Source organism: Canis lupus, chromosome 35, assembly GCF_003254725.2.
Source record: "Canis lupus dingo isolate Sandy chromosome 35, ASM325472v2, whole genome shotgun sequence".
NCBI classification, from domain to species: Eukaryota; Metazoa; Chordata; class Mammalia; order Carnivora; family Canidae; genus Canis; species Canis lupus.
In genome coordinates this window covers 4,425,366-4,436,877 of record NC_064277.1, presented here as the reverse complement: position 1 = coordinate 4,436,877, position 11,512 = coordinate 4,425,366, and the positions used below count along the sequence as shown (strand labels likewise).

The following is an 11,512-nucleotide window of genomic DNA, read 5'->3' as shown; positions in this document are numbered from 1 at the left end:
TACATCTTTCGACATGAATCGCTGTTGCCAGGAACACTGAAACATTGTGCCAGGGGCCCTGCTTTGAAAAGCGTTCACAGCATTACAGGCTGAAATCATGTCTTCAAACACCACGATGGCACTTTGCCGTCCACAGAGGGTGACTGACTTAATTGGCCCAAACACGGACAGCCTCTGGATTACTGACTGAAGGTCTTCGGTGGGTTGCATGTATTTTTTCAACCATCTAGCAAAGGAACAAATGGAGCAGTAGTAGTATTAGAAAACAAACACAAAAAAAAGATAAAAGAATCTTTGTTTCATTTCCCCCCATAATTTAATAAAAGGGCTTGAAGGGAAAATTGGGTTATTTCCCTGGAAATAAAAGCAGTGTTCTGGATCAGTTATTATATACTTATTTATCACATAGTCTTCATTCCTTTTTTAAAAAAATAGACTTTATTTATTTATTTGAGAGAGAGCACAAGCAGGAGGCAGGGGCAGAGGGAGAGGAAGAAGCAGGCTCCCCACTGAACAAGGAGCCTGACTCAAGACTCGATCCCAGGACCCTGAGATCATGACCTGAGCTGAAGGCAGACACTTAATTGACTGAGCCACCCCGGCGCCCCTACACCTACATAGTCATTCTTGTTTAATGTGGTATGTTCTAAAAGGCATGCCTGCAAGCTGCCTTAACTGTCTTCACAATTTTCTGTTTTGATTAGTGCCATATATGTTAATTGACAAAGACAAGGGTGTAATTCCAGTGGCTACCAAACTGGCATGGAATATTTTGCTCTTCTAGATACGCTCTTTCCTTTTCAATCTTTTCCTTCAAGCATCAGCGTCCAGGTAGCCAACCCACTGAACCTATTACTTTTTAGGTCTTCATTTTTTCACTCCTAGTAACTGTAATCCAAATTTTTAGTCTTACAGAAAATATATGAATAGTAGTAGCCATGAATGTTTACTGAGCACTTACTGTTTGTTACTAGCATTCAATGGCCATCATCCCATTTTATCCTCAAAAAGCAATGCCAGAAATTGAAAATGAGGTAGGTACTGTCGCTACTACCTTTGTACAAGTAGGGATGTAGGGGCACAGGGATTTAAGTAGCTTGGCAGAGTCCAACTCCCAGCAAGTTTTGGCAGAGAGTTCCAGTTCCTGTATGTTACCCTGAGCCAGCCATTGCCTACCCTCCCATTCATTTCAGCTAAAAGCTCTGGGCACTGCTTGCAAACTGCCGAAATTGAAAGCAGATCGATTGTGGTAGGGCATCAAAACAGAGAAGCAACTGCACAGGGAGGAGTGTCTCAGATTGTGGGAAATGCAGAAACAGTTGCTGGGCTCTCCTGAAGGTGTGACTTCCACCTCAAAGGGAGACCCCTATTAAGCAGGGCTGTGGTGGCCACAGTGCAGAGGGCCAAATAAAACTTGAGATAAAAACATCTTTCTGACCAGGAAAAGGGGGATAGAGAATAAGGACAACCCCAGAGCAGAGAGAGAGAGAGAGATGTTCCCTAACCCTGAATGAACACACGCGGGTCTCAGGTTCATAAGACCGACAAACAACAGAGTAAAATCTTCGAAAACTGAACTGGTATTTTTTTTTTTAAGATTTTATTTATTCATGAGACACACACACACACAGAGGCAGAGACACAGGCAGAGGGAGAAGCAGGCTCCATGCAGGGAGCCCGACGTGGGACTCGATCCCAGATCTCCAGGATCACGCCCTGGGCCGAAGGCGGCACCAAACTGCTGAGCCACCCGGGCTGCCCTGAACTGATATTTTAACCACCACCCAAACAAGCTCCAGATGGTGTATGTAGTTTGAACCTTTAGCAGGTTGATTACTTGATAAAAACAGAAACAGCAACATTCTCCAGACAACTGTAACAGGGCACACAAAAACAATATTCTCCAGATAATGTCAGCAGGACCCTGGATCCATGCAACCCAATGTTCACATTGTCCGTGGTACAATCTGAAATGACTTGACATGCAAAACCCACGAAAATGTGAACACTGGGGTGAAATAAAAACACATGCCAAGAAAAAAAAAAAAAAAACATGCCAATCCTGAGATGATCTGGATGGGATTGTCATATGAGGACTTTAAAAGTGTATTTTTATGAGTGTTCCACAAGGTAAAGCACACTTGAAATGATTAAAATGATATGGTTCTTCACAGAAACACAAACTACAAAAGAAGTACCAAATACAAAATGTAGAACAGAAAATCTGAAATTAAAAATAATTCTCTGCAGGGTCTCAATAGCAGACTCGGCAACAAAGGAAGGAGTCAATAAACTTGGAAGATAAATCTACAAAAATTAATGTGAAAAACAAGAAAACACTGGGCAAAGATGAATATACCATGAAATCCACAAGATGGTGAACTAGGAAGTCCTAGGGCCTCATTTCTCCACAGAAACATCAAATAAACAACTACAGAAACTAAAGAGCTATGGCAAACAAGTGAATGTCCAACAAAGAAAAATCACATTGAAAATTAGAGGAAATCATGTGATGTTCTTACTTGTCCTTGTACCACTCACTACCCTACATGGTGTGGTTGGAAGAAATTTGCCTAATTCCTGGCTCCCTCCCATGGGATAGAAGGAGCAGAGTGGAACTTGCTTGCAGCCTTCTGGCCTGTCTGGGCTGCCTGAGGAACTGTTTGCTGTCCCGCCTGACTCACAGCTCAGAAGGGAAATGTTGACATAATTTGGATGTGAGACAAGAAACCATGAGAGGCAGTGGCACACAATGAAACACATGAAAAGTATAAGCTGACTGCAGACCTATGGATGCAGGGAAGGAGATCATCAAACAGGAATCCAGGGGCACCTGGGAGGCTCAGCCTGTTAAGAGGCTGACTTAGCTCAGGTTATGATACCAGAATCCCAGGATCAAACCCCACATCAGGCTTCCCACTCAGAAGGAAGTCTGCTGCTCCCTCTGACCCAATCCCCCCTTATGCACTGTCTTTCTCACACTCTCAAATAAATAAATATAAAACATTTCAAAAAACAAACAAACAAACACAGGAATCCAATAGAACACTTAAGGCACTGAGAAGAAGCCAGAGACTCTTCAGGAAATTAAGACATTTAAGAGCAGCCGAGGGAAAATTAAAAAAGAAAAACAAACAAACAAACACACAGACCTAGACAGAAAGCATGACCAGAAAGACATGAGAGGGCCCAGGCTGATCTGAAGAGTCACAGGCCCACTCATTATCTTAAAAGGGGCTTGTTTTTGCAAAAATGTCCAATTTTCAACAAAGGGTCATAAGGTATGCAAGGGAACAAAAACATGGCCCATTCAAAGGAGGAAAATGTTCAGAAACAATTTTTTTAAAAAGGCATCAGATCTACTAGACAAGAACTTTAAAACAAATGTCAAATACCTCAAAAGAGCTAAAGATAAACATGAACAAAGAGCTAAAGAACATCAGGGAAACAGTATGTGAAGAAAATAAGAGTGTCAACAAAGAGATGCAATTTTTATTTTTCTTAAACCAAACAAATTTTGGAGCTGAAAATGACAATAACTAAATGGAGAAATTTGCTAGAGCATTCAATAGCAGCTTCAAACAAGTGGAAGAAAAATCAGCAAACTTAAAAAGAGGTCATTTGAAATGATCAAGTTTGAAGAGCAAAAAGAAGGAAAAATGAAGAAAAGTGAATAGAGCCTAAAAGACTTACGGGACAGACTCCATCAAGCCGACCAATGTAATCACAAGGGGAGTTCTCGGCAGAGAAAGGGTAGTGAGGTGGGAGGAGGAGAGAAAGGGACAGGGTGATTATTTGGAGAAAAAAAAAAAAAAAAGAATGGCTAAATTTGAGGAAAGATGTGGATATACAAATCCAAGAAGTTCAATGAACCATCAGTAGGATAAACACAAAGAGACCTACAGTGAGACACATAAACAGATCTGGCAAAGACAAAAAGTGAATCTTGAAAGCAGCAAGAGAAAAGCAATTCATCACATAAAGTCATCTCCAGTACAATGATTAGCAGATTTCTCACCAAAAACCTTGCAGTCCAGAAGGCAGTTAGGATGATATATTAAAATACTGGAAAACCAAACCAAACCAACAATTATCAAATGATAGCTCTACATCTGGCAAAACTACCTGTCAAAGATGAGGGCAAAATTTAAGACATTCCTATACAAAAACTGGGGATGTTCATTACCAGTATCTGCTCCCCAAAAGAAATACTAAATGGTGTCCAAGTTGAAATGAAAGGATACTAGTAACCCAAAGCCACTTGAAAGTATAAAGTTCTCCGGTGAAGGTAAATACATACACATATATAAAAGCAGTATTTTTGTAATTTTGGTTTGCAACTCCACTTTTTATTTTATCTAGGATTTAGAAGACAAATACCTGAGATGTAATTATAAATCTATGTTAATGGGTGTGTAATATATAAAAGTAATTTGTGACATCAGTAACTAAATGGAGGGTCGGAGCAGCCATTACAATTAAGTTGGTAATAATTTAAGATACTTGTTATAGATTATAGATACAGATATAAAAAATATATAGGGGTGCCTGAGTGGCTCAGTCAGTTAAGTGTCTGCCTTTGGCTCAGGCATGATCCTGGGTCCTGGGATCGAGCCCCATGTTGGGCTCCCTGCTCAATGGGGAGTCTGCTTCTTCTCCTGCCTGCTCCTGCACACTCCCTCTCTCTTTCTCTCAAATAAATAGATAAAATATTTTTTGAAAATAACATATATAGTTAATAATCTGTGATATAATCTGTAATCTAGATTTTTATAACTATAGGATGTTATATGTAATCCCCATGGTAACCACACACACACAACACACACACACAGACACACACACACACACAAAACCCCTAGAAGATACACAAAAAGAAATGAAAAGAGAACCAAAATGTGTCGGTACAAGAAATCAAATAAGCACAAAGTGAAGCAGTAATGCAGGAAATGAGGGACAAAAAAAATATGTAAAACATAAAACAACATGGCCAAATAAGTACTTCCCTACTAGTAATTACTTCAAATGTAAATGGATTAAACTCCAAAAACCATAGACTGAAAGAACGGATGATAAAACCAGTCAGAATTCAATTATATAATGCCCACAAGAGTCTCACTTTAGATTTAGGGACATATGTGGGTTAGAAATGAAAGGATGAAAAAAATAATCCTTGCAAATAGCAAAAAAGAACAAGGATGCCTATGCTAATATCAGACAAAGGAGACTAAAAAGGTCCTACAAGAGATAAAGACATAATGGTAAAAGGGTCAATACAGCAAGAAGATAGAACAGTTATAAGCATTTACATGCCAAATATTAGGCCTCCAATAAATAGCAATACCATATGATATATAATAATAATATTTATATGTATATATATCTACACGATGTGCCGTATGGCATAAGGGCAGACCTATAAACAATGGAATAGAGAATTCAGAATAAAAGTTGGCGTACACGATCAAACGTTGTTGTTGCCAATGGTGAAATGATTTGACGAGGGTACCAAGACCATTCAATAGGGAAAGGATGATCTTTTCAGTAAATGGAGATTTTTGTTTGGGTGAAACAAAATGTGTTATAGACAGACAGTGGAACAGCATGCAGCCTTTATTTTTTTTTAATTATCTGTCTTTTTTTAATTTTTATTTATTTATGATAGTCACAGAGAGAGAGAGAGGCAGAGACACAGGCAGAGGGAGAAGCAGGCTCCATGCACCGGGAGCCTGATGTGGGACTCGATCCTGGGTCTCCAGGATCGCGCCCTGGGCCAAAGGCAGGCACCAAACTGCTGCGCCACCCAGGGATCCCTTTTTTTTTTTTTTTTTTTAATTATCTGTTTTTTGTTTTTTTTTTAAATTTTTTCATGCAGCCTTTAGAAGGAAGGAACTTTTGTCACAGGCTACGATGTGGGTGAACCTTGAAAACACGCTCAGTGAAATAAGCCAGACACGAAAGGACAAGTACCGTATGGTTTTACTCATTTTAGGTGTCTAGATTAGGCAAAGCCGTAGAGACAGAAAGTAAAATAGTGTTTGCCAGGGGCCAGAGGAAGAGGGAACAGGGGGTTAGTGTTCAATGGAGACAGAGTTTCAGTCTGGGAAGATGGAAAATTCTGGAGATGGATGGTGGTGATGGTTTACACAACAACGTGCGTGTACTTAATGCCACTGAACTGCACTCTAAAAAACACGGGAAAAATAGAAAAGTTTGTGTTAGGTACATTCTACCTAAATGTAGGTAGAATTGATACTGATAAAAATATTTTTAAAACAACAATATTTTAAAAATATTTTTAAAAACAACACAATTCACCATATTAGTGGAAAAAATTAATTTGATCAACTTGATGGATATAGAGGAATCATTTGGCAAAACTCAGTGTCCATTATGATGAAAACTAAGCAAACCAGCAATGGTTATGGACTTCTTCAAACTGATAGAAGTAACCTGCAAAAGCCAATAGCCAACAAAATACTGAATTATTTTCCCCTGACGGTAAGAACAAGTAAAGGACGCCTACTTTTACCAGTCTTAGCTCTAAAGGATACCAAATGAATGTTTGTGGAAGAAAATGTGAATAAATATGTCATGTTTTATGTTTTAACAATCTCTGGCTATCTTTTCAGAAGCCAAACAAAGTAGGTTGTAAATTAAAATATGTTAGTTCATGTCAAGACATTTATGGCCTGAAACTGAGGTGTATACACTTTCCATGATTGTGAAATTGCTTTTTCTTCTTTTGTTTTTTTTATAGCCCTCCAAAGTGTGGTCAAATAATCTTAACTCAAGTCATCAGGAATCATTACTTAAAATAATTTATACCCTTAATCTGGATACAAATGTCATGCCTTGCATTGTCCAAGAAGAAAATACCACAGTGAGAATTATTTTATAACGTATCTTTGGCTTCTTTGAATATGGATTTTAAGCCAAATTGCCAGGGTATGCCACTGAGGATACAGGGGGTGGGGGGGGGGGCAAGTAAACAAGGAAATTATTTCCATAGAACAATGACCCCAGGGGGAGCTTCCAGTACAGGCAAAGTCATGAGCTGGAAATCCCTCCCTGTGTCTGTTACCTCATAAGTGCTAAGTAGAAATTCTTTATTAGATAAGGTACAGCAACACATGCAGGGATACTAAAGAAACAAATATGGAAACATCATTTGTCTGGCATAATTAGGGAAAGAAGCAGACCAACAGAGATAATTTGCCAAGGAACTGAAGTTTGTAACTTGTTGGGGGTTTTGTTTGTTTAAGAGGGAGCATGTGCACATGAAGGGGGAGGGACAGAGAGAAAGAGAGAGAGAGAGAGAATCCTAAGCAGGTTCCACAGCCAGTTCAGTGCACAGCCCAAAACGGGGCTTGATCTCAGAACCCCGAGATCATGACTCCAGTCAAAATCAGTAGCCAGATGCTTAACCAACTGAGCCACCCAGCTGCTCCCAAAGCTTATAACTTTTAGTGTCAGAACCCAAGCAATTCCACGACCCCACTGTTACCACCTGGTCTGAGGCCCACCATTCCTCTTCTGCTTCCACTCTTGCTCCCCTACGGGCCAGGGAGGTTTCAGATCTGATGCATCACCCCTCTTTCCAAGACCATGAAACGGCTCCCATCTCTATCAGTCGACTACACAGAAAGCCAAGTTTCTATTATTTATGTTATTGTGTCCTAGGCCCCAGGTCGTGCTGGGGCGAGCTGGTGCTTCCTGACTCATGCAGCATGAAAGTGCCACAGCTCCATGAGTGGGTCCCTCCAAGAATCCCATTCCAGCCTTGTTAGATCTCTGCTCACACCTGTCCCTGTCTCCCTGGGTTTTCTCTCACTGAGGGCTCCTCCAGACACCTGGGTGTGTGAAGATGGGGCTTATGTGCTCTTCTACATAGCAAGACTTGTCTTCATGCTTACCATATACCTCAAAAAGGACACGAAGTCATTGTTTTAGCTAAGGCATAAAGGGGGTGTCTGGTCACCCTGTATATTTCTCAATATGTTGGTGGCAGACAAAAATTAGACACCTACCTGACAACTATGGTTGACATTGGAGGCTCCTCCATTTTTTTTTTCCATAAATGGCATTTCTTCCACCCACGATTTGCATTGTTGATGGATTTTCTTCTCCACAGGGGTATGCTACTTGGCTTTGGGGTCGCATTAATCTCTTTTGGAAGTTGATGTCGTGCTAAGATCCTTTCTAAGCCAGAGAATTCAGGATTCTGACCTGGTAAGGGAATAAACATTAGTGCGATTCGGTGTGCCTTTCCATCTTTGCATAGCAAGAGTAACATGGCCCTGATTTGAGAAAGAATATCTATGCCACCTCGTAATTGCTATTGAGCTCTATGATTCCTTCACCACAAAAATATTGCTGAGCAACACTTAGGCCCTAGCCTGGTCCTGGACACCTAACAGACGCACAGCAAATGAATGAGTGAACGAACAAACGAACCAATGTGCTGCCACCACCATAAATACTGAAAGCTATTTAAGCAATTTGTGCCTGATTCTCAAATTAATGGCAATTTGCTCTACAATTACTTTTATCTTCAGAGATATTAGCCAGACTCTGCATTGACATCACATCCACTGCTTCACATGGACCTCATTTGGCCTCTGACCAAATCGCTCATCTCAACGGCACCGGGAGCTTGTGCCAGAATGTAATTCAATATACTGCTTCCTCCATCAAAATAGTCCTGGTACCAGACGGAAGGAAGAGAGGGAAGGAGGGAGGGAAAGAAAGGGAGTCAGTAGAACTACATGGTGGATTTGGTGACGTAGCTGATTTACACTGAAGTGTAAGCTTCTTCTCTCTCTGCCAGCTGGTAACGGTTTAAGAACCAAAAGCCAGTGTGCAGGCTACACTACGCGTGGCTCTGCAATCCATCTGGGAGCAGTAGAAACTAAGAGCACGGTCATTGACCTAATACAGGATGAGGGCTGAGCCCCAGTGATTCAGGGGGACCCTGCGTAGAACTTAGACCAGAACCCATCCAGCCTCCCTTGTTTCTCAGACTGAAACACTGATGGTCCCTCCCACGCAGGCTAATTGGCTTCAGACCACAAAGAACCAAAAAGTGACCCAAGGGGCCATAGCTCGGCTATCTCACTAGATGATGTAATGACTAATAGATTGATCCTTAGAGGCCTGAAAATCCTTCCAAGTGACCAGGGCTGGAATCTGGGGCTGCAGCCCAGGGGTCTCAGGCCTGGCGCAGCCAGCTTCCTCGTACTGCTCTTAGAAGCAGTGTATTAGCTCAGGATCCCACAGCTGGGCCCCCAGAAGCTCTCACAGGCACTGGCATAATAGGGGTAGCATATGGTTTGCTTTGATTGTCAGAATTGCAAAGTCAATATTAAACTGAATTAATTAATCCAATTCAGTATTTGATGACATCCAGCTAAAAATATTTTTTTCATCTTGAATGAATTGTTCTTTATTGTCTTGTATACACATATGTTGGTATTGTAAACTGCCTCAAATCCTTTCTGTAAGCAAACAGGGATACCAGAAAGAGAGAAGAACATTTGAAAAATACCACAAATTCTCATATTCTCCAGGATTTAGTACTGGGCACCAAAATGAGATAAAAACTCAGAATTCACTTTGAATATTTAACTAGGTCTTACTGATGGCTTCCTTTGAAAATATAAGCAAGTTCCCGGTTTTGAACGAAAGCACAAAAACTATAGGGATCCCTCAAAAAATTATTAGAAGTAGGGGCTCCTGGGTGACTCAGTCAGAAGAAGGGCATGTGACTCTTGATCTCAGGGTTGTAAGTCTGAGCCCCATGTTGGGTGTAGCGATTAGATGACTTAAATAAAACTTTTTTAAAAAAGAAATTATTGGAAGTATAATTATATTGAATATAAATTCATAAGTGAAATTTTACTTAAAATTACCTAAAATTTACCTAAATTTTGGACTGTGGGCTGCTTGGATGGTTTTTGTATTTCTTATTTTTATTTTTTTTAAGATTTTATTTATTAGAGAGAGAGAGAGTAAGTGAAAGAGAGAGAGCATGAGTCTGCAGAGGGAGAGGGAGAGGCAGGCTCTCTACTGAGCCAGATGTAGGATTCGATCCTGGGACCCTGGGATCATGACCTGAGCCAAAGGTCAACGCTTAACCAACTGAGCCACCCAGGTGCTCCTGTATTTCATATTTTAATGTATAGAATGCAATACATGTTAGATGGGTGGATGGATGGACAGAAGAATTGGCGGATGAATTAGTAATCACGTTACAAATCAGCGTAGATCAAGTACACAAGTACCTGAGCCAAGTCCACAAGCCAGTGTGTGTGTGTGTGTGTGTGTATGTGTGTGTGTTTGTACCAGAGGCAGTAAAAATAGGTAACTGACAACTTCAGATTTTAAAATTATTTGTTGCTTTTGCACCTTCTAATGGTCTTCTTTAATGTGCACATGGGAAGTCATGGATTTGGTGGCCATCAGTGGCCGGCTGGCGTGTGAACCGTACACACACACTGCTTCTAGAGTTGCCCCCGCTGGTCTCTCCTCTGAGTCCCCTTACTCCGTGGAAATCACTCTTCCTGTCTGCCCTGCTTCTCTCTGCATCCAATTAAGCAACCTCCCAAATGTACCTGGGGGACAGGGGCAGGGAAGCCATGAATTAACCAAGAGAGGTATCTTCTTAAGCATGAAAAACAACATACCAAAGCTTTAAACTTCCTCCCATTGTCTACTTTTTTGGTTTGGTGCCAGTCATTGAAAGAACTCGTTTGGAGAATGTATTCAATGTCACAAAACCGATACTAAAGCCATCTCAGGATAGCTCCTTACACCGCTGTGCTGGTACCGGGGCTGGGAGGAGGAAGGCGGCCTCTCCCATAGGCTTGCGATGTTTGGGGGGCAGTTATCTGAGCACGGTAGATCTAAATGCATATGGTATAATGGATCCTCATTTCTCATTTTATGTTGTTCGCATGATTTAACGTCCTATTATTTAAAATTCAAGAAAAAAAAAACCACCCTGTGGTTTCTAACTCTAAATCTTCAGCTCTTTTTTTCTTTCTTTTTCTGATGGCCCTGGGTAACAAATATAGTCTACTGCAGGCCAAGCTTCCCTGCAGGTGCAGATGGGGGGCACGAGGAGAAATAAAACTTATTTTTAAGGTCAGGTGAAATTTCTACCAGATAGAAGGCTTTAGACATATAGCAGTGAGACCCTGGAATCCATTATTGAATTCGTAATCTGACGGATGATCGGGTGAGAAACAGGGTCACCTCTTCCAGATGCACCTTCAGGGCCATCACTGAAAATGGTGTTCTGGAAACGAAACAGCCTTTTAGTGAAGAATTCAGGGTCGCAGAGGCTAATGTCCCCTCAGTGACCCCTCAGTGACCGGATTCTGCTCTAGGCCCAGGTCTTCCAAGGCGCACACATGGGACTCTGAGGAAACATTTCTACCTCCCAATACCATTCACCTCGTCTAGATCATGCACTTTCAACAGCTTTCCAACCACGGCCAAGAATCCCTAC

At 41.1% G+C, this 11,512-nt stretch overlaps 1 protein-coding gene across 7 annotated transcripts in view; it reads right to left on the bottom strand.

Moving 5' to 3' along the window:
* LOC112659204 (uncharacterized protein C6orf201 homolog) overlaps positions 1-11,512 on the bottom strand; it is a 31,356-nt gene that overhangs the window by 13,837 nt on the left and 6,007 nt on the right. For all 7 annotated transcript variants that reach the window (XR_003136272.3, XR_003136274.3, XR_003136275.3 and 4 more), the window contains exons 2-3: positions 8,031-8,229; positions 4-226 (exon numbers count right to left, since the gene is read on the bottom strand). Coding sequence is in view for 1 of the 7 variants with exons in the window: in XM_025445726.3 (XP_025301511.3) it covers positions 4-226; positions 8,031-8,229 (422 nt within the window). In the remaining 6 variants the exon portion in view is untranslated. The remainder of the gene's footprint in view (positions 1-3; positions 227-8,030; positions 8,230-11,512) is intronic.